Source organism: Ochotona princeps, chromosome 14 (assembly GCF_030435755.1).
Source record: "Ochotona princeps isolate mOchPri1 chromosome 14, mOchPri1.hap1, whole genome shotgun sequence".
In the NCBI taxonomy this organism is placed as follows: domain Eukaryota; kingdom Metazoa; phylum Chordata; class Mammalia; order Lagomorpha; family Ochotonidae; genus Ochotona; species Ochotona princeps.
The window spans coordinates 61,901,882-61,923,520 of record NC_080845.1 but is presented as its reverse complement, the minus strand read 5'-3'; the positions used below and the strand labels follow the sequence as shown (position 1 = coordinate 61,923,520).

The following is a 21,639-nucleotide window of genomic DNA, read 5'->3' as shown; positions in this document are numbered from 1 at the left end:
TAAATGAAAATTGGGGCAGGGCCAGGGCTGGCACATGGCATAGCAGGCTAATCCTAATCCTGCAGCGGCTCATCCCATAGTTCATATCCTACTGCTCCACTTCCCAAACAGCTCCCTGCTTGTGCCCTAGGAAAGCATAGGAGGATGGCTCAAGTCCTTGGAACTGTGCACCCACATGGGAGACCCGAAACAAGCTCCTGGCTCCTGTCTTCCGACCATCCCAGTTCTGGCTGTTGCGGCTATTTAGGGGCATGAACCAGTGGATGGAAGATATCTGTCTCCCTCTATCTCTCCCTTTATAAATTCAAACAGGGAATGAAGTGGGCATGACCAACAGCATTAGAGCTATGGGAGGAAGGAAGCTTTTTTCTGTGTGGGCAGAAATTGGAGGAGTGGGTGGAGAATACAGAGTGACAGTATTGTAAAGAACCTCCCTGCTACCATGCCCGTGTGCGGTGATGTCGTTGTGGTTATTCACACAGAATTTGATTTTTGGGAGATGAATTCTTATGATAGTCCTCAGTTGTTAATATTTGTATTCTTTGTAACCCATAAGGGTACAGTTACTTCGACACTGTAAGAAACAAAAAGATTTGTTGGAAAAGCAGTTACAGAGGGAATAGACATCTGATGGTGTACTGCACAGATGGCTGCAGTGGCCGAGGGTAAGCCAGGTTCAACCCAGGAGCCAATGGCTTAATCCGAGTCTCCCACATGGGTACAGGGGCCAAAACCCTTGGTAGGGAGCTGAATGAGCTGGGGGCAGCCAGTATTCGAATTGGCACCCACATAGGATTTTGGCATCACGGGCAACAGCTTAACACTGTACCATAATTCAGTACTTTTTTAGTAGTTGTGTTTTCTGTGGTCTTCAGGGCTTTGGGATAAATAAGAACTGAGTTAAGATTGAGGACTGCATTCTAATGATCTGTTTAGTTGAGCAGATATGTTGTGAGCATCTCTGATACAGACTGCTCCTTCTCTGGAAACAAGGAGACAATCAGCATGACTGCTCACAGCCCCGTCATCTGCGAGGGAGACGGGAAAGCTCACACGCAAAGTGGTGTTGGTGTTAGCTCACTGGCACCAAGCTGTCACCAGCATGGTGTATCAACTTGCACATGTCAAGTAGCTCTTCTGGGACATGGCTCATAACCCCTCACCTACCCCAAAACCAAAGGGAATGGCGTTTGGTCTGGTGGCTGAGATGTCCATTAAGACTCACGTGTACTAAGTACAGTGCCGGGCTCCAGCTTCCCGCTGGTGGGCATGCTCTTGGGGAGCCCTATGATGGCTCACGTGGCTGAGTCCTTGCCACTTCATATGGGAGCCTTGAATTGCATTCAGGCTCCCAGATTCAGCCCCAGCTATTGGCAGTTGAGGGTGTATATGGAGGAGTGAGTAGGTGGAACTCTGTTACTCTACTTCTGAAATTTATTTAAAAAAAGTTTGTGAAATAATCAGGACTAGAATTCCAGCTGCTCCAAAATTCCAGGACTCTAATTGATATGTGCAGAACATTATTTTTGAGTTCCACTTTCCACAAACTTTTAAAAATTGTTCTCATATGATGATAATTTTTTTGCTCATCAAAATATCTTTGGGAGGCTTGGCACAGTAACCTAGTGGCTAAAGACCTTGCCTTGCACATGCCGGGATCCCATATGTGTGCCAGATCCTGTCCCATCAGCCCCACTTCCCATCCAGCTCACTGCTGCTGGCCTGGGAGGGCAGTCGAGGATGACCCAAAGCACCCAGAGGAGGCTTCTGGCTCCTAGCTTCAGATCAGCTCAGCTCCAGCCATTGCGGCAACTTGGGGAGTGAATCAATGGACAGAAGATATTTCTCTGCCTCTGCTCCTCTCTGTGTATCTGACTTTCCAATAAAAATAAACAAATCTAAATGTGTATGTACATGTTTTGAGAGAACAGTCCAGATTTAGGAAAGTCATATGGTGAGAATGTTTGATGTTTGCTAATGAGTTTCCTCGAACAGCTGGTTCCATCAGTGTCTGCTCGATGCCTTTTTATCACATTCCTTTGAAAGGCTAGGCACATTGCAAAAGTTTGCATTAATTGGCTTGATACTCAATTTGTGACGATATCAATATTGCAGAAAGCATTATTTTAAATGTATTATAGATCACTGCTATGATTTAATTTTCATATTTATTTTGAAAGAACAGCTTCCTCAAATAGGACTTCAGATTCGTATTTGGTACCCTTAGATCCACATTTAGGGTAGATGAGAAAAGCTTAATAAAATTTTATTTTATAAGGAATTTTAGTGAACTCTACATTCTGGAAGAACTAGATTTGTGATTTTTTTTTCTGACAAATGAAAAGATGTTCCAAGAAAAATATTAATTAGAGCTGAATCGAATTACCACTGCTCATTTAATTGGTATAAGGTGCTTCAGCAGATTTTTAGGGCCTTTAAAAAGTTAAACTCATGGACCTGGCATGGTAGCCTACTGCCTGAAATCCTTGCCTTATACTCCGAGGATTCCATATGGGTGCCAGTTCTAATCTTGGCTTTCCACCCAGCGCCCTGCTTGTGGCCTGGGAAAGCAGTGGAGGATGGCCCAAAGCCTTGGGACCCTACACCCACGTGGGAGACCTGGAAGAAGTTCCTGGCTCCTGGCTTCAAATTGGAGCAGCTCTGGCCGTTGCAGCCACTTGGGGAGTCAATCAACAGATGGAAGACCTTCCTCTCTGTCTTTTCTCCTCTTTGTGTATCTGACTTTGCAATAAAAATAAAATAAATCTTTAAAAAAATAAAATAAACATGACTTCGCAAAGAGCTATGCTATGTTTATTAGGAAAAAATCCTTAGAAATTGTGTAACTTTTTCCTGTGTCATGATGAACTCCATAAACTTTTTTGGATTATGTGGTTGCATTTATGAAAACAATTTTATAGTTTTGTGAAATTTCACAACTGATTCTTCATTATATTCCTTGGTACTTACATTGAGTTGTAGTTAGTCTGTCACTAACTACCGATTAAATTGCACGTTTGTTTTGCTGGAAACTCAGAAATGCTGGCATCAACTTTATTAGAACTCTGATATACAATGATGTAATAGTCAAAACAGCTGAACTGTAAAGAGGTGGCGTCAGCTGCTACGCTAGCATGCGGTGTGCTTAGGCACCCACTGGTTTCACTCTCGAGTCTACAATAACTACTCCTGAGCCTGGTTAAAAGACCAGTTCCTCCTGAGGCTGCATGCCCACTCAGCTGGGGCAGCCCTCCTCCTCGCACCAGCCTGACTTGTGACTTTCAGCGCTCACTAGCGTTATTTATGTCGCCCTCTTGTCTTTAAACACATAGAAGAGAATGTGTCTTATTTTCTCTGTTCTGACCCGGCTATCCCGCTTATGCAAGTCATATGTGAATGGAAAGTAAAAACGTTTGAAGTTTAAAAACCAGAAATCAATCATGTATTTAACCCAATATTCAAAAGGGCATTCTAATGTATAGCCTGTAAAAATTGTTAGTAAGATATCTTGTATATTTTTTTGTTCTAAATCTTCGGAATTTTCTTATGCAGCACATCTCGGCCTGCCCCAGCCACGTGAGCTAATTACTGTAATAGACAGCAGAGGTCTAGTTTCTTGTAAGTCGTTAGTGAAGAACACCCCATGGCAAACCTTAAAATAACTATTTTTTTTTCCCAACAGGCTGCCATGGCTGCAGGAGTCTTACCTCCAGATGAACAACCGTATTCCACATTGGCGAATCACAGTGGATATGCTATGAACATGGAAGGTAACATCTCTAGTGCATTCTTCAGAACAGAATTTTTGTTTATTCAAAAGGCAGAGTGTCAGAGAAAGAAGAGAGAAAGCACTCTTTGATTCCCTGGTTCACTACCCAGATGCTGCCACAGCCACGTCTGGACCAGGTCCATCCTGGACACTGGTTTCTGCCACTTGAGTGACATGGGCCCTCTTCCACTGCCTCTCAGGGGCGTTAGAAGGAGCCTGGATTGCAGGAGGAGCAGCTGACACTTCATTCTTACCCACTGCAATGCAACACAGAATTTCCTGAATGTATTTTCTGTCCCTCTAAGGAACTCATGTTTTACATCAGTAGCTACATGAAAGCACACGGAAGAAGAAGCTTTGTTCATATTGGCCTCTCAAGTTGCAGGTGCTACTTGCAGTCTTGTTTATTCCTGCATTCTGTACTCAAAATTGTGGGCATTTGTCCTGGTAATTAAGATGCTCGCATCCCGTGACTCAGTAGCTGGGTTTGTGCCCTGGCCTCGGCTCCTGACCCCAGCTTCCTTGTAAGGAAGACCCCCAGGGGTGGGGTGTCCCAGCAGCGACGGTTCAGGTGGTTGCGATTCCTGCCAGCCACACAGGGGAAATTTCTGTTTGGTTGCCAAGTTCCCAAGTTCTGGCTCTGGCTTCTGCACAGCCCTGGCCTTGGCAGTGTTTGAGAAATGAACCAGCAGATGGAGCTCTCTCACTTTCTGTCTCTCCTCAAATAAACAAGATTTTTAAATTTAAAAAACGACAACCACAAACAGAAGACACCTGAAATAACAATGTTTTCCTTTTCAGAAGAAATGTTGCAGAAGTGCTTGTCTCCTGCATGAGCATCTGACACTGAGATGAAGTGTGTATTTCTGCCATCCAGCACCTGCTTAGGAATCAGCCATTTACTTCTTTCTCTTTAAATCACTGGCAAGCGTCACTTAGCACATTCAGAAGCCTGCGCTGTTTCTTTTCCTCTCACTCTGCTTCCCACAGTGTTTTGATTTTCCTGTGGCACCTGAGGCAGGGAAGCATGCCGTAGCTTGAACTCTGCTGCCACACTTGTGCCGCGTGCTTTCTATTGCAGTTCTGAGCTGGGTACCACGCGGATTCCACCTGGGTGCTGCTGGCCTTGCTGCCACAAGCAGCGCTTGACAGTGAAGTGTTGAGTTGTTTTTCTTGGCAGAGTTCCCGACAGTACTTTGTAACTTCCTGGTTCACTTTTGTCCTACTGTGTAGAACTTTGAAAAATTTTCTTGCCCGTATGGATCATGGGCGCCAGGAAGTGTGAGGGATTAAGGGTCTAGCAGGAGGAATTGGAACTCAGCAAGGACATGGTTGGTTCTGTCCGCTGTGTTCTGACTGGGCTCTGACCTCCCCAGCAGAGGGAGCCCTCTGTCTTCAGCAAGTCCAGTGTTTCGCAATTCAGAATTCTCCATTGGTCTGCTGTGTATGACTCTAGAATGTAAAATGTATCGTTTGTGGACACTTCTGCCTGCCAGCCGTAGTCTCTTGGTCTTAGAGAGAAGTGCTATCTAGAACAAATCCAATAATGGTGTCTGCTTGCTGCTTCCCTTGTAGGATCAGGTTAATTTTTGCCCTATGTAACACTCCAGTACTGAAGACCTCACCCATCTAAACTGCAGTGTCCGCAGGTTCCAGAGGCAGACAGAATTCCCTATACCTTTTCAAACGCTCTCAGGAAGGGTGTGCCACTCCATTTATGACCCAGTAGATAAGCTGATGTTTTTACCTTTTCAAACACTTTTAATTAAAACTTCTATTGTGGAATAACTACCGCTAATTTTAAAATAGGAAAATCTGGAAAAATAAAATTTATCTTGTATCTAGTTTCCTTAAAATACATTTAATCTATAAAGATAGTCACACTTTAGGTTTGAGCATAGAAAATATTTTTTAATGTTGACTGATGGGGAAATTTAATTTGGGGTACATAAATAAAATGTTTTTAAAGGAAAGTAGGAAGTTCATCAAGAACTAGTTGCAGAGGCAGAGCTAGATTTAAATCTTCGTTCTGCTTTCAGAAAAGCATTTATTATGGGAAATTTCAAACATTGCTGAAGTATAAAGATCTCATATATATATCATTCCACAAAAACATCCCGTTGGTCTGCTGTAATGTCTTCAGTAACGGGGTTCCTCACTCACTTCCCCACGTTCACATTTTAAAGCAAATTCAAGGCTTTGGTTTGTTTCTTAAATGGTTGCATCATCATTATGACAACTAAAATAATTCATAATAAATGAAATATTTGAAGCGTTCAAATTGCTAGTTGTCTCATAGATATGTGCATGTCTGTTTATGGTATTTTTACTTCAGAAGGTTCCCGGAGTGGGTGGCACTTTAGCATAGCTGCCTAGGCTGCCATCTGCAGTGCCGGGCATCTCATCTGCCTCCAGTTTGTGTCCTGGCTGTTCTGCTTCTGAGCCAGTTGTCTGCTAGTGAACCTGAGAAGGCGGCAGAGGGTGACCCATGTCCGTGGGCCCCTGAAGCCCTGGGGGAGGCCTGGGTGAAGCTCCTAGCTTCATCTTGGCCTAACCTCAGCCGTTGTAGCCACTGGGGAATGAATCAGAGAATGAAAGACACCTCTCCTCTCAATCCCACTTTCTCTCTGAAACTTTATTTTCAAATACGTTAATGTGTGAATTGGGACCCAGAAGAGGCCAGTACACCATACGTAGTTGCCATACAGTTTAAATTGCGTAAAGCATGAATTGCTCTTCTCTTGTCCTTAGTCTGTTTGCAGATCTGAGTGTTTTGCCTTGTGCAGTTTGCCATGATATGTTTTACTGACATGTGTTCCCTATAAATTGGTAGACAGATGTAGAGGCTACTCAGACTTGCTTTTCTTTTTAAATAGGCAAAGGTATTTTGTGAATCATGCTGAATTACCCCACCAGGATGCCGTGTTTCCGGGCCGTCTCAATTTTTGTGATGATGGTTTTAGAATTTACAGAAAAATTAGAAAATGCACATTGAGCCAGAGACTCCCCATCAAGATTTTTTTTTATAGGAAAGAAAGATTTATAGAGAGGAGAGACAGAGAGAAAGATCTTCCATGTGCTGGCTCACTCCCCAAGTGGCTGCAATGGCCGGAGCGGAGCTAGTCCCAAAACCAGGAGCCCCTACTGGGTCTCCCGTGCGGGTGCAGGGTCCCAAGGTTTTGGGCTGTACTCGACTGCTTTCCCAGGCCATGAGCAGGAGCCAGAAGGAAGTAGAGCAGCTGGGATGCAAACTGGCACCCACATGGGATCCCTTGCATTCAAGGCAAGGACTTTAGCTACTAGGCTATTGTGCTTGACCCTCCCATTGAAGTTTTGACTACTCTCCTAATAATATGCCTTTTAAAATATTTACTTTATTAATTCATTTTTTATTATTTTGTGATAAAGTTCCATAGACTCTTGAGATTTCCCTTCCCCTTTCCTCAAGCCCTTCCCCCACCCACTGATTTTCCCGCTACTATTACGATCGTGTAGGCCTTCATAGTCACAAGGCCATTTTGCTTCCGAATCATATGGTTTATTACCAAAGAATTCTCGTAACTGTGCAGTCTTTTCTTGACCTCCCTGATTTTGCTGACTGTCAAGACTGCAGGGTAGTTCTTTTGTAGCGTGTTCCTCATTTTGGGTCTGTCTGCTCTTTCCTCATGATGAGACTGAAGTCCTTCATTTGTGGTCAGAAATGCACAGAGGTGGCTCAACTTTTCTCTCTGCATCACACCAGGTGGTCAAAGACGTCACCTTGACCTGTTGATGGGATTGCTAGGTTTGATCGTTTTACCAGAGTGTATCTGCCCAAGCTTATCCCTTATGGATTCAGTGGCTCTGTATAATTCCTATTTTATGGAGTCAAGCTTTGAGGCTGTGTGAATATTCTACCTGACGCTTTTAGCATGCATTGATGTTGCTTACCCAGATTAGGTATTGAATCAAATAGACAACCAAGTGGAGGTTTTCTAGTCCCATCATTCCTTTTGCATGTTTTAGTTAGTATCCAACAGCAAGGAGTATTTTCCTCTCATTTGTTCAATCAGTTATTTGTCCCAGTGTGGATTGCTGTTTTACTCAATGGAATGTTATTTTTTGCTGTTGTTTGATTTGCTGTTTTGCATGTTTGGCTAGTAAGAACCCTTTCTGTGGTGTCCTTTTGGTGAGGCACCCAGTGCTTGGATCCCTCACTTTCCAGCATAGCCAGCTCGTCTACCTCATCTTGTTCTCCCCTTATTCCCACACTGAACCCAGCCTTTTCTCCAAGGAGATCCTATTTCATTTGAATGGGAAAGCAAATGATCTTCAAGAACCAAAATTTAGGCTTGCTCAGTTCAACTGGATTGTCACATTCAGAGTCTGCTCAGGGAACAAACCTAGGGAATATACTGCTGCTCATGTAATTCTGGGTTTCAGAGCAATTCAGACGTCGACTTTTTTAGGTGTCCTTAACCAGTAAGGTCTATGCAGTTTTCCAAAATCCAGAAAACTATGACGTCTCAAATACTTTTGACATGTGACACTTCAGATAAAGATTCCCAGTGGATGAATCATCTCTCACTCTCACTCTAAACATGCCTCTCAAATTAAATAAATCAATTAATAGGAAATGTGAACATGAACTCAGGGTTTTCTTTTAAAATGTATTTATTTATTCAAAAGGCATTATTACAGAGAGAGAAATACACAAAAAAAGCTCACCCCAAAAGGGGTGAGGTAGCCAAGGCAGGGTTGGACTGAAGCTAGCAGGCTGAAGCTCTGTCTGTGTCTCTTGTGTGGCTCAGGGTAGTTGGGCCATGTCCCAGGAGCATCAGCAGGGAGCTGGATTTGAAGTGAAACAGCCAGAATTTGAACCGGCCTACTTGGGGTGCCAACGTAGCAGGTAGAGGTGTAACCTGATGGACCACAGCGCTGGCTGCAGGCTCAGGGTTCTCAGTGTAAGCTGACTGAAAAACAAATATACATGCAAAATGAATACACATGCATAGGCTGGGAATCCCTATGTGAGACGACTCGAAATGTAACAGTCCAGTAGAACTGAGCACACCTAAATCTTGGTTCTTTTATTTTTTTAATGTATTTATTTTCATTGGACAGGCAGATTTACAGAGAAAAGGAGATATAGAGAGAAGCATTCCTTTTTTGTAAAGATTTATTTTTGTAAATGTTTTATTTTTTTATTGGAAATTCAGACATACAGAGAGGGGAGAGATAGAGAGGAAGAGCTTCCTTCTGTGAATTCACTCCCCAAGTGGCCGCGATTGCCGGAGCTGCTCCAATTCTTTGTATTTATTATTATTATTATTATTATTATTATTATTATTATTATTATTATTCTTTAGAGCTGCTCCAATTCAAAGCGAGGAGCCAGGAACTTTTTCCGGGTCTCCCATGCAGATGCAGGGTCCCAAAGGCTTTGGGCTGTCCTTGACTGCTTTCCCTGGCCACAAACAGGGCACTGGATGAGAAGTGGGGCTGCTGGGATTATAACAGGTGCCCATGTGGGATCCTGGCACGTTCAGGGCATGAAATCTAGCCACTAGGCCACCATGCCGGGCCCTGTATATTAGTGCTTTTTCTTATGTGTGGTTTACAAATACTTTCTGTCAGCCTGTAGGTTTTCTGCACGTATTCTTTGTGCATGACCTTTTCTGAGAAAGTTTTTAATTTTCCTGAGGTCCAATGTACCGTTTATAGATTGTACTTTAAGTATCACGCCTTAAGAATTTCACATGTTCCTGTGTGAGGGGTTTTATAGTTTCTCTTTTCTTTCATTGATCTGTGTGTGTCTGCCCCTCCACCAGTAACCCCAAAATGATTACTGTAGTTGTATTGCAGGCGTTAGTAGAGGAATGATTCCTGTCACTTAATTCTTTTTGAAGATGATTTTAGCTAGGACCTAAGACTCTCTATTCAAATCTCAGAATAAGCTTAACTACAGCTACAGGTAGCCTTGCTGGGATGTTGACAAGAATTAAACCTGCAGTGAGTGCTGAGCCAGCCTGAAGCAATGAACCAGGAGCTTATTTCTGTTCTGCCACGTGGGTGCAAGGCCCAAGCACTTGGGCAGTCTTTCCCAGGCACATCAGCAGAGATCTGGATCAGAATAGGTGCTCAACTGGGGCATTGTCATAGGCAGCAGCTTGCCATGCTAAGCCACAACACTAGCCCCTCTCCGTTTCTATTTTTAAAATTTACTTTTTTTTTTTTTTAATTTGAAAGGCAAATTGACTAAGGGAAATAGAGACAAAAAAGATTGTTCTTCATCTGCTGGTTCGCTCCCCAAATGGTCGCTCCAGCAATGGCTGATCCAGTCTGAAGCCAGGAGCAAGAAACTTCATCTGGGTCTTCCACGTGAGTGGCAGGGGTCCAAGTATTGGGACCATTGTCCACCACTTCCCCAGACGTTTGTAGGGAGTTGTACTGGAGGCAGAGCAGCTGGGCCTCTGACTCAGTGCTCTCCTGTGGAATGCTGGTGTTGGAAGTGGCAGCCTCACCTACTGCACCACGATGCCAGCCCTGTTCATGTTATAGCACTGTGCAGGCTGTGTCATTCTTCCTGGTTGAGTTTTAGCTCAAGGAATTGGTCTATTTCTTCTGTCTTGCCAAATTTGTAAGTGTAAATCTGTTCAAACTTTAATAATATTTTGATAATAAAGGAATGTTTATCTGTTTCGTCCCTAACATTAGTGATTTATCTTTTTAAAATAATTTTTTCCAGTATTGTTAGTTTATTAGGTGTGCTGTTTTCTTTTTCATAAAGCCATCTTTTTATTTAACTGCCTTTCGCTGTCATTTTTGTGTTTTAATTTCACTGATTTGTATTCTTTTTTTTTCATTTTTCTCTTATTTTTCTGTCTTACTTAGGTTGCAACTTAGGTTATTGGTTTGAGGGCTTTCCTGTTCTGTAACGTGAGCATATAAGCATGGAGAGTTATGTGTCTCATGCACTTGTTTGCTTTACTAGCTTACCGCGTGTGTTAGTCAGTCTCGTGTTCTGATTCACCTCTGTGGGTTTCGAGACTTCCTCTTCCGCTCAGGGGTCACTGACAGGCTTGGTATTTAATGAGCAAGCCTCTGGAGGTTTTTCCTGTTGTCTTTCTGCTACTGATCTCTCTTTTGATTCTTTTATGGTCAGAGCACATTCTCATTCTAGTTCTTTCAGAAACAATGCCAAGACACATTTTAATTAAAGTCCTTATTGTGTGAACCCAACGTTTTAACTCCATTTTGACGACTGTTTTTTTCTCAAATTGGAATTCTCCTAGATGTCGGTAAAGCAGATGATTTCTACTGTGTTCCCTATATTTTTAGATCCTGTTTTTTCTTACTTAGCAGCTGAAGAACCAGGTGAATGTCTGTGCTCACTCTCCCCCACAACCTGACAGCGCCCCAACAAAAGCTGCAAAGGTGCAATTTCTCCTTCCCTCATCCCTGTTGACACTGTCAACAGTGAAAGTGGGGCACTGCTTTATGCTCTCTTGAACCATGTTGGTTCCCTGTCATGGGCCCATGACAGCTGAGAAGGGGAGAAAGGTTGACTCATGCCTCTTTGTTCCTGCAATGTGTGGCTGAAACTCACTTCCTGATTCAGGGAAAGAGCACGGGGAGACATAGTGCCAGTTGTCTCTCTTTGCACCACCTCTTTCCCACTGCACTGCATTCACATCAGGAGTGTGAGTAGGGGGGATATAGCCTGTTGTGCTCCATTGATGGCAGGTGGGTGTGGAGGCTGCACTCCTCTGGGCTGCTCTGCCACTGAGGACATGTGGGGAGCTGAATGTCCACTAGCCTGCTTCACGTGCTGTGCTGTTGAACCTCATTGCTGCCAAGTGGATGTGGATATGTGTGCCCCTCCTGGCTCTAACTAAGACCAAAGTCTGGGAAGCAGAGTGTTTACCAGTTAGGAACTGCATTGCCTGTGTAGTTGTTTTTAAGTTATTGTTTGGAAGACACAGGTACAGAGTAGCCAGGACTACTGGAGCCAGCATTTATATGGAATGCTAACATCATCAGCTGTGCCACCACGCTGACTCTAGTCTTCCTGATGCTGGATAGAGAAGGTTCTGGTTCCTCTCCACTCCTTTCCTACCCCCCACCTGATATGCACACCAGGTGCTCTGATAAGGAAGAACGCGTAAGGTTGACTAGCCATGCTTCAGACCCCCTTGTTAAGACCTGCAGCTGCCAGGAGAAGGTAGAGGCTCTACTGGTGTTTGATGTATTTATTAAGGAAAGGAGAGCATGAAAGGAGAGTTTGTATTTCATTACTTGGTGGTATAGTTCATGATCCTCCTACTTAAAATATACAGCTCACTATTTTTAACAGTATTTATAGAATTAGGCAAGTAACTCCATACTCTGTTTGATTTGATTTGGAAGACTTAAGTCTCCCATCCACTGGTTCGCCCCTCAAATACCCTCAACAGCCTGAAGCTAAGCCAGACTAAAGCCAGAAGCCAAGAGCACTTTCCAGGTATCCCCTGTGGGTGGCCGGGAGTCACCTGCTGGAGCCATTACCTACTGTCTCCCAGGATGCACATTTCAGGCAACTGTAATCAGGAGCAAAGGATCCAGAACTCAGAAATGGGCACGCCGAAGCAGGGTGTGGGTGTCCTAAGCAGCACTTCAACCACTGTGCCAAATGTGGTAATTATCACCCCGAAAGCCTCTGTGTGCCCTCCTCTCCCCTGCAGCCCTAGAGTCAGTGGTCTGCTTTGTCTCTGAAGTGTTCCTGTAGCTAGACATTTCATGTAAAGTGAGTCATACCATAGGTGCCCTTTCTAGCTTCTTTAACCATAATCTTACTGAATGTTCAGAGGGAGAGGGAGAGAGAGAGAAAATCTTTCATCCACTAATTCACTCTCCAAACGATCACAGTGGCTGGAACTGGGTCAAGCAAAAGCTAGCAGCCTGGGACTCCCTCTGGGTCTCCTACATGATTGAAAGGGGCCTAAGTACCTGGGCCATCTTCTGCTGCTTTTCTTGATGCATTATTAGGAAGCTAAGTCAAAAGTGTGAAAGCTAGATCCTGAATTGATGCTCATATGGGATGCCAGCATTGCTTGGCTCGCTGCACTGCAACAACAGACCGAGCACAGCTTAAAACAAGGTTCACTCATGTTTTAGTGTGTCAGTACTTTTTAGGATAGAATTTTTCTATTACATGGATATTCCCTATTTTAAGTGTTTTTATCAATTAATGGATATTTGGATGGCTTCCCCTGTTGAATTCTCATACATAATGTTGGTATGAAAATTTTTCCTAATTGTTGTGTGACTATAGGTTTAATTTTTCTTGTAAAACAGAAGATTAGGTTGTGAGGTAACTCTAATTTTTTCTTTTTTTATTATTATTTTATTTTGATAATCTTTATGTAGTTGATTAGGGCACAAAAGGTCAAGTGCTACAGGAAAGTGGGTAAGACCATTGTTTCCACATTCTCCCCCTCTCTCTCTTTTTCTCCCTGTATCTGGGATAAGGGGATAGATAAAGAGAGAAGCCCCAACCAGCCTCCCATCCATCCCAGGGTCCCCGATGTGGGACATGCTATAGGGGCACTGCTCAATTGGTTTTGATAGTTCAGCAGTTCTGAATGACTGCCAATCTCCCCATTCCAAGCACGATGAAATCTCTCCAGAATCCACTGGCTGGCATAGTCCACCTTAGAATCTTCGTTTCTCCAGATTTTCACTGCCAACACGTAGCTGGGGTATGTGATCAATTTGTTCTGTCCTCTGTCCTCTGTTGTGGTACCAGGTGTCCTCTGCAGGTTCTGACGGACTGCCGTATCCTCCATGTGCACCTGGATATGCTCTTCACTGCTCCGGCTGAGCCTCTGAAGAGGCTCAGCTTTGACACTTGCACTCCATGGTCAGACCATGGAACCTGCAATTCTCTTCATGGTTGGGGTTCTGAGTTCCGCAGTTCAGTTGGGGGATCCCCAAAGAAACTTTGTCTGAGGTGATCCCAGACCTGATTCTTGTGTGTGCATGCCAGTACAGGGTCTGGCACAGTCCATCGCCCCAATCAGCATATGCACGTGCTGGTGGTTGTAATTGCTGGGTCAGTTGTGTTCTGCACAAACCAATGGGTGTTGCAGTCCAACATTATCCTGCCCACCAAACACTCAGCCCTCATGCAAACCAGTGGGAGCTGCAGCCTAGTCAGAGTAATCCACAGTAACCCCCACCATTTTTTTGTGGAATTGCCAGAATTCTCTAAAGTGGCTACATAATTCTACATTCCTAGCAGCAGTGTGTAAGGACTGCCTTTTTTTTTCTGTACTTGCCCACATTTGTTATTATCTGATCTGATTCTAACCATCTAGTGCTGTAAAGTGGTATCTCCCTATAGTTTTAACATGCTTTTCTCTGGTAACTAGTGATGTTGAGCATCTTTTCATCAGCCATTTTTTCATCTCTTTGAAGAAATGCCCATCCAGGTAACTTGCCCATTTAAGATATTAATGAGATATAATTAACATGCCATAAAATTCATCCTTTTGTTAGTGGTTTTTGGTATTATACACACAACTGTGTAATCCTCACCTTGCTAAATCCAGAATGCTATTCTTTCTTTTTTTTTTTTTTTTGAGATTTATTTGTTTTTATTGGAAAGGCAGATGCACAGAGGAAGGAGAGATTTCGCATCTTCTGACTCTCCAAATGGCCATAACAGCCAGAATTTTGCTGATCCTAAGCCAGGAGCTTCTTCTGGGTCTCCCATGCAGGTGCAGGGTCCCAAGGCTTTGGGCCATACTCTACTGCTTTCCCAGGCCACAGGCAAGGGAGCTAGATGGGAAGTGGAGCTGCCGGGACATGAACTGGCACCCATATGGGATCCCGGTGGTTGCAAGGTGAGGATTCAGCAACTAGGCTACTGTACTGGCTCAACAAAATGCTGTTCTAATTAGTAATCATTTTCCCTTCAACCCTCTCCCTAGTCCTTAGCAATCACTAATCTGTTTTCTGTGCCTCCGAATTTACCTATTCATGACATTTAGTATAAATAGGATAATACTATATATGGCCTTTGGGGTCTACCTTGTTTTACTTGGCATGATATTATGATTATTTTAAGACTTAAGGTTCGTCTGTGTTTATTTATTTATTTAAGTCTTTTTTATTATTGAAAGGCAAAGAGAGGTAGAGAACTATCTTTCATCTACTGGTTTTTCTCCCTAAATGATTACAAAGGCTGATCCAGGATGAAGCTTTGAATTTGAATCTCCCTCTCTCCTGGGTGGAGGGGCACAAGTATTGGAGCCTTATTTTACTAGTTTCTTAGGTGCATCAGCTGGGAATTGAACTGGCACTTACAGGATGCTGGCATGGCAAGCAGTGATTTAACTTGTACCACAGCACCAGACATGTACCAGTAACATATCTATTGTGTGGCCGAATAATATCCAGTGTATAAATATACCACATTTTGGATATCTTTTTGGATTAGCCAGTTTAGCCAGGACTGAGCCCAACTGAAGACAGGAACCAGGAGCTTCATCCAAGTCCTCCTCATGGACGGCGAGGGCCCAGATACTCAGGTCATCTTCCACAGCTTCTCCTAGGCCTGATATTAGCATGGAGCCAGAGAAGCCAGGACTGCCGCTGGAGCCCGTGTGGGATGCCAGGATCACAGGTTGTAGCTGGCCTGCAATGTTGGCCTGTGTACACATGTTTAGGAGTACAATTGCTAGGTCATTTTGTGCTCAACATGTTTAAGAAACTGCCAATCCAGTGGTTTTGATTTTGTACTTCCTTAAGTACTAGTGGTATTGAATATCTTTTGTGTCTGATAGCCATTTATACATCCTCTTGAAAGATACATGTATTCAAGTATTTGCCCATTTTAAAGTTGGACTGTTTGAGTTGTAGGAGTTTTCTGTATACTCTAAATACAAATTGATTACACTAACCTTCCTTGTTGCTCTTCCTAGTTTTCTAAATTTGTTCTTGTAACTTTGAGTCATTTGTATCACTTCCTTGGTTATTGGGCTAACTCCACTATCACATACCTTTCTTATACTTACTGCCATATAGATTACCATTTATGTGTTAGCAGCCCAGCAGTACTGTGGCAAGCATATTGCTTTTTATAGGCCTTTAAAAACTACATTTTAAAAAAGGAAAAGAATTATACATTTATACTGCTTTATTTATAGTATCCTGTGCTGTGATTTACCATTGTCTTTTCCTTTTTATCATGTGAATTCGTCACACCAAACGTCTCTACCCTAAGCCGCCATCTTGCCTCTCTCTCATGGGAATTCAAATTATCATCTTAGGAAACTTTCAACCTAATAGACTTCCTTTAGTATTTCTTATAATGTGAATCTACTAGAAACGAGTTTTTTTCAAGGTAGAAATTTTTGAAGGATAATCTTCCTGGATTTAGACTTCCTGGTTGACAATGTCTGTTTTCAGCACTTTGTATATGTCATCACTCTGCTTTTTGGCCTCCATTATTCTGAAGAAAAACCAACTATTAATCTTAGTTCCTTTGTGCATGAGGAATCATTTTTCTCTTTGTGGTGTGTCTTGGTGTAAACCTCTCTTTTGTTTCTTCTAACTGGAGTTTAAACCATAGATATGTAGATTAATGTTTCTCATCATATTTGGGAAGTTGTAAGCCATTTTGTTCTGATATCTGTATACTCCTTTCTTTACTCTGCTGGTTCGTTCGTTACATGTGTGTTGGTATGCTTAGTGATACCATACGTATCTCAGAGTTTGTGCTCATTTGTCATCATTCTTTATTCTCTCTGTTCTTGAGTGCATACATCCTATTATTCTATCCCATTTCTCTAATCCTTTCTCTACCACTGCAAAATTGCTGTTTTTCAACCTGTCAATTCAATGTTTCATTGCTTTTCTACTTTTCAACTTCAGAATTTCCATTTTCTTCCTCATAATTCTTTTTTAGTAATCTGTATCCAGTGAGACCTTATGCCACAGCTTCCATTGCTAGTTTTAACACATTTGTAATGGCTGCTTTGGATAACTTGCTATAGTGGATGCCTGGTCTCTCTCACAGGTGGTTACCATTGGTGCTGTCTTTCCCGCGTGTGTATCACACTTTCCTGTTTCTTTCCATGTCTTATAATGTTTTGTTGAAAATAGTGTTTCAGGCCAGTGTTGTGACGCAGTAGGTTAAGCCACCATCTGTGATAGCAGCAACTCTTACTGGAGTACTGATTTGAGTCCCAGCTGCTCCACTTCAAGTCCAGCACGCTGCTGATGTGCCTGGGAAAGCAGCAGATGATCCAAGCGCCTGGGCCTTTGTCAGTCTTGTGGGAGACTTGGATGCAGTTCTAGGCAATGGCCTTGGTCAAGAAAACATTGTCATCCTGAGATGTCAGTGATTCCCTGTGTCTTTCACTAATCTGAAAAATCTGTCTCCTTCAGTTTTCAGCACGGCAGCTGTTTTGATCTGCCAACTGCCTGCTGGTCTCTGTTGTACTTAGTAGAGGCCTGAGCCATCTGTTGCTCCCCATCTGATCCAGTTCAGATTGGACAATAATGGTATCTGAGGTCATTCTGAGATTTGTTCTTACTCCCTGAGAGTATTTCTTCATTGTGTTTCTCTGGTTCCATCTGGGAAGCCAGCTGATCCGCAGGTTGCCTTGTCATCACTGTTATGAAGCTACCAGAATCCTCTCAATTGCTTAACACTAACACCTCTATTGTTTTTGATGACCTCTTTAGGCTTGGGTTTCCCCTACTGTGTTTTTGAGTTTGAGAAGCAGAGATAAGTTTGTTTGTTTGTTTTAAGATTTATTTATTTTTATTGGAAAGGCTCATTCACTGTGCAGGTGGCAGCTATGGCCAGAGCTCAGCTGATCTGAAGCCAGGAGCCTGGAGCTTCTTTTGTGTCTCCCATGTGGGTTTAGGGTCCCAAGGCTTTCGGCTGTCCTCAACTGCTTTCCCAGGCTACTAAAAGGGAGCTGGATGGGAAGCGGGGCTGCCAGGACAAGACCTGGCACCCATATGGGGTTGCAGTGCTTGCAATGCGAGGATTTGGCCAGTGAGCCATAGGGCCAGGTCTCAGAGATAAGTGTGAAAGGCCTGCTTCTCCCTCTGAGCAGAATCACCTAGCCTTGACTGACGTCTGGCTTAGGAACATCAGCCCACTGCTTCCATTGAGTTTCTGCTTTGCAGGCTGAGCAGAGACATCACCTTGTCTGAGTATGGAACTTGTGACCTGCAGGGGAGTGGAATCAGGGCAGTTGGGGCCCTATTGTTTTCAACTTGCTATATTGAAAACTGTATATCACTACTGAAGGAAATAAAAAATCTAAATAAATAAGAATACATCTGGTATTTGTGGATTAGAAGACTTAACATTTACTAAGATATTGACGATTTCTCTGCACACCCCTCCTAAAACTGTTCTGCACTTCAACTGTTGACATATGCCTTGTTAGAGTTATAACCAGTTTAGACTATCCCAAAATCTGCCAAGTTCAGCAAAATTATGCTTCAACACTATAAACTGCTAAATACTAAAATGAAAATAGACACGAGACAGCTGAATAGTACCCTATAGCCATTTTTTTTTTGGTTTCATATCTTTTTTTATTATTGTTGCTTCATCATACAATTTCTTTTTTTTTTTAATTAATATTTAGCATTATGTGACAGTTTCATAGGCTTTGGGAATCCCCCTCCCCCTCCCCTCCCCCCTGGTGGATTCCTCCACCTTGATGCAGCATTACAGTTCAAATTCAATCAAGATTCTTTCCTTGCAAACATATATTAAGCATGGAGTCCAGCTACTTATTGTCCAGATGGGTTGAACAGTTTCTTGGGGAGACCATTTCTGGTCCGAAGTCAGAGCTGGTATAATATCATCACAGTCAATTAAGAGTCCCAACATAACATCAACAGCAATTTGCAATATTATGGAATTGACATAGTTTTGAGTAACCAGTATGTTAAAAAAAAAAAAAACAACAAAAAAGCCAAAAAACAAAGAACAAAATAACAAAAAACAAGTCCTAACCACAACCTATGATTAGCTCATTGACATCTCAATTTTAGTTTATATACAGGACCGGACTGGCTGCTATATACCTTGAAAAGGCTACCCTATAGCCATTTTAAGGTGTATAGCAGCCGGTTCTGTGTATAAACTAAAATTGAAATGTTAGTGAAGTAGTCACAGGATGTGGTTAAGAACTTGCATTTTTAAAACATATTTGTTACTCAATACCATGTCAGTTAATCCATAATGTTGTAAATTGTTGTTGATGTTATGTTGTGGATTTTAATTGATTGGGATGATATTCTGCTAGCTCTGCCTTCAGACCAGAGATGGTCTCCCCAAGAAACCATTGAATTTATCTGGACAATAAGATGCTGGACTCTATGCTTGCAATGAAATAATCTTGACTGCATTTGAACTGTAATACTGCAACAAGGTGGAGGAATCCACCGTGGGGGTGTGGAGGATACGGCGAGGGATTGGGGAAATCCCAGAGCCTATGAAACAGTGTCACATAATGCAATGTAATTAATTAAAAAAAAGAAGACTTAACATTTGTTTACATGTCAGTATACAGATTCCATGTAATCCTGAATTTCAACAGTGGTTTTTGCAGAGAAAAAAGAATCCATTCAAGAATTCTTAAGAGATTTCAGAGGATGTCTAAGGATCTAAAATAATCTTGAAAAAACTCAAGAAATTGGAAGACTTACTTTGTGAGTTTAAAATGTCCAACAAAGCTATAATAATTACAATAGTGTGGCAGTGGCATACATACGTACATGCATATGGAATACGATAGAGGACCCAGAAATAAGCTCTCACCAAAGGATCAGATGAGCTTCATATGAGAGCCAAGACCATTCAGTGGGGAAAGAACAGCCTTTTTATCAAATGGTGTTGAGCTCTTACCTTGCACTGTGTATAGAAATTGAATTAAAGACCTAATCATAGGTCTTAAGTGCTGAAGTTTGAACTCTTTTTTTTTTTTTTTTTTTTTTTTTTTTTTTTTTTTTTAATATATATAATCCATTTTATTGTATTGTTGTTGACAATCTTTACATAGTTAACTATAGTTGAAGGAAAATCAAGAAAGAGAAGGAAAGAAAAAAAAAAAAAAAAAGGTTCAGGGGGATAGGGAGGTGGGCAATGCTATTATGTCCATATTGTTTCCATCATGTATCTGAGGTAAAAGGGGATATTGAGGGAGAAGCCCCACCCGGTTTCCCGCCCACCCCAAGTCCCATATGTGGGGCATGCTCTGAGATATGTGCTCAAGTGGAGTTAATAGTTCTCCAGTTATGAGTCACTGCCAGTTTCGCTCGATGAGGTGGTCCACTGATTGATATGGTCCATCATGAAGTCTCCATTTGTCCCATATTTCGCTGCCAACATGTAGCTGAGATGAATGATTGTCCTATTCTGTCTTCTGTCTTTTCTTGGTTAGAATTCTGAGTCCAGCAGTTCAAGTGGGGAGATCTCCAAAGATACTTTGAGGTATTCCCAGACCAGATTCTTGTATGTTCTAGCAAGCACAGGGCCCGGCACAGTCCATCACCCTGATCAGCTGGTGGTTGCAATTGCTGTGTTGGTTCTGTTTTCAGTCCCGAGTTGCACTGGAACCAATGGGTGTTGCAGTCCAGTCTGGTTCGGCCCTTACATCAACCAGTGGGAGCTGCAGCCTAGTCGGGGCGACCCACAATAACCCCCACCAAGCCTGCCCCCTACCCTGGTTTGCCAATTTGTGTAGCAGAAGACCAGTCTGTCCCCCATCCCATTTGGCTCTGGTACTTGTCAATGGGTATTAAAGCTTAGTTCTATCTAATCGACTCAACCATCCAGCCCTCACAGATGTTGTTGAGTGCCTCTGTCTAGCCATCCCAGCCCCCGTCCTAGTTTTCATGCCCTCCCACGGGAATAGTGACCCAAGAAGGGGGAACCCACTTTTTCCCTCCCAGGTCTCTCTGTCCCGGTTTATGCACTCTTTAGGTGGTCCTGTGATTTGACTCGACAGAATTAGTCCCCAGTGCCAGCTTCTGCCAGCTGATGCTGTGGCCCTGATCTTGTCCACATGCAGCGCACAGGTGTTGTAGCCTTGCTTAGTCGTGTCTGTCTCTATCCCAGCCAACACTCTCCAGTGGGAGTGGTTGTCCAGCGAGGGGACCAGCCCCTTAACCCCACCGCCAGCTCTGCCCCTCCCTTCCTGGATCTCACGTGTGCTGGATGGGTGTTGCATTCATATCCAGTACAGGCAACCACGCCCTGGCGTTCCAGAATGTGTACTGGTTTTGTCGCAACCAAACCCGGCCCATTCCACACTCTGTTCTGGTGATCGGATTTGCCAGAGGATGACATGAACTGATTCAGCCTGGCCTGCTCCTGACCCATGCCGAATGCATGCCAGTGGGAAACTTTCCATGGCCTATTCTGGGCTGTTTCCAATCATGCTTCTCGCGCTTACCTGCAGGGACTGTGTCCTGCCAGAGGAGTTGCCCAGGCTCCTCCATCAGAACCCCTCCCAATGCCAGATTTTGCGCTTGCCAGGGGGTTCTTGAGCCAACCCTACTCAGTTCACCTCCTGTCTTAGCAGGAACAGTGGCTTTTCCTGGCTGGCTTTCACCCCATTCTGACTCTTGTTGTTGGATGTTTCAGCCCAGCCATGGCTCGTCCATACCCACATACAGCTCACACATGGCTCAGAAGGGGATTGAGACCCAGCCTAGTCAGTCCCACATCTACCCTGTTTCTCCATAACACCAGATGGTGCTGGGATCTGAACCGGCCTGGTGCATCCAATCCCAGCCCACACTAGTGCCTCGGGTGACTGCAACTGTTTCCTAGATAGAATGCAGCCCCCATTCCAGCACATACACCCCTT

The 21,639-nt window shown here is 43.3% G+C and overlaps 1 protein-coding gene across 3 annotated transcripts in view; it reads left to right on the top strand.

The window, feature by feature from the left end:
* The window catches only part of PTPDC1 (protein tyrosine phosphatase domain containing 1), an 82,477-nt gene that overhangs the window by 34,554 nt on the left and 26,284 nt on the right, over positions 1-21,639 (top strand). For 2 of the 3 annotated variants that reach the window (XM_058672544.1, XM_058672545.1), the window contains exon 2: positions 3,683-3,770. In XM_058672544.1, the coding sequence (XP_058528527.1) occupies positions 3,689-3,770 (82 nt within the window). In that variant the 5' untranslated portion in view covers positions 3,683-3,688. Of the gene's footprint in view, positions 1-3,682; positions 3,771-21,639 lie in introns of those variants that run through there. The other variant, XM_058672546.1, reaches the window with a different exon arrangement.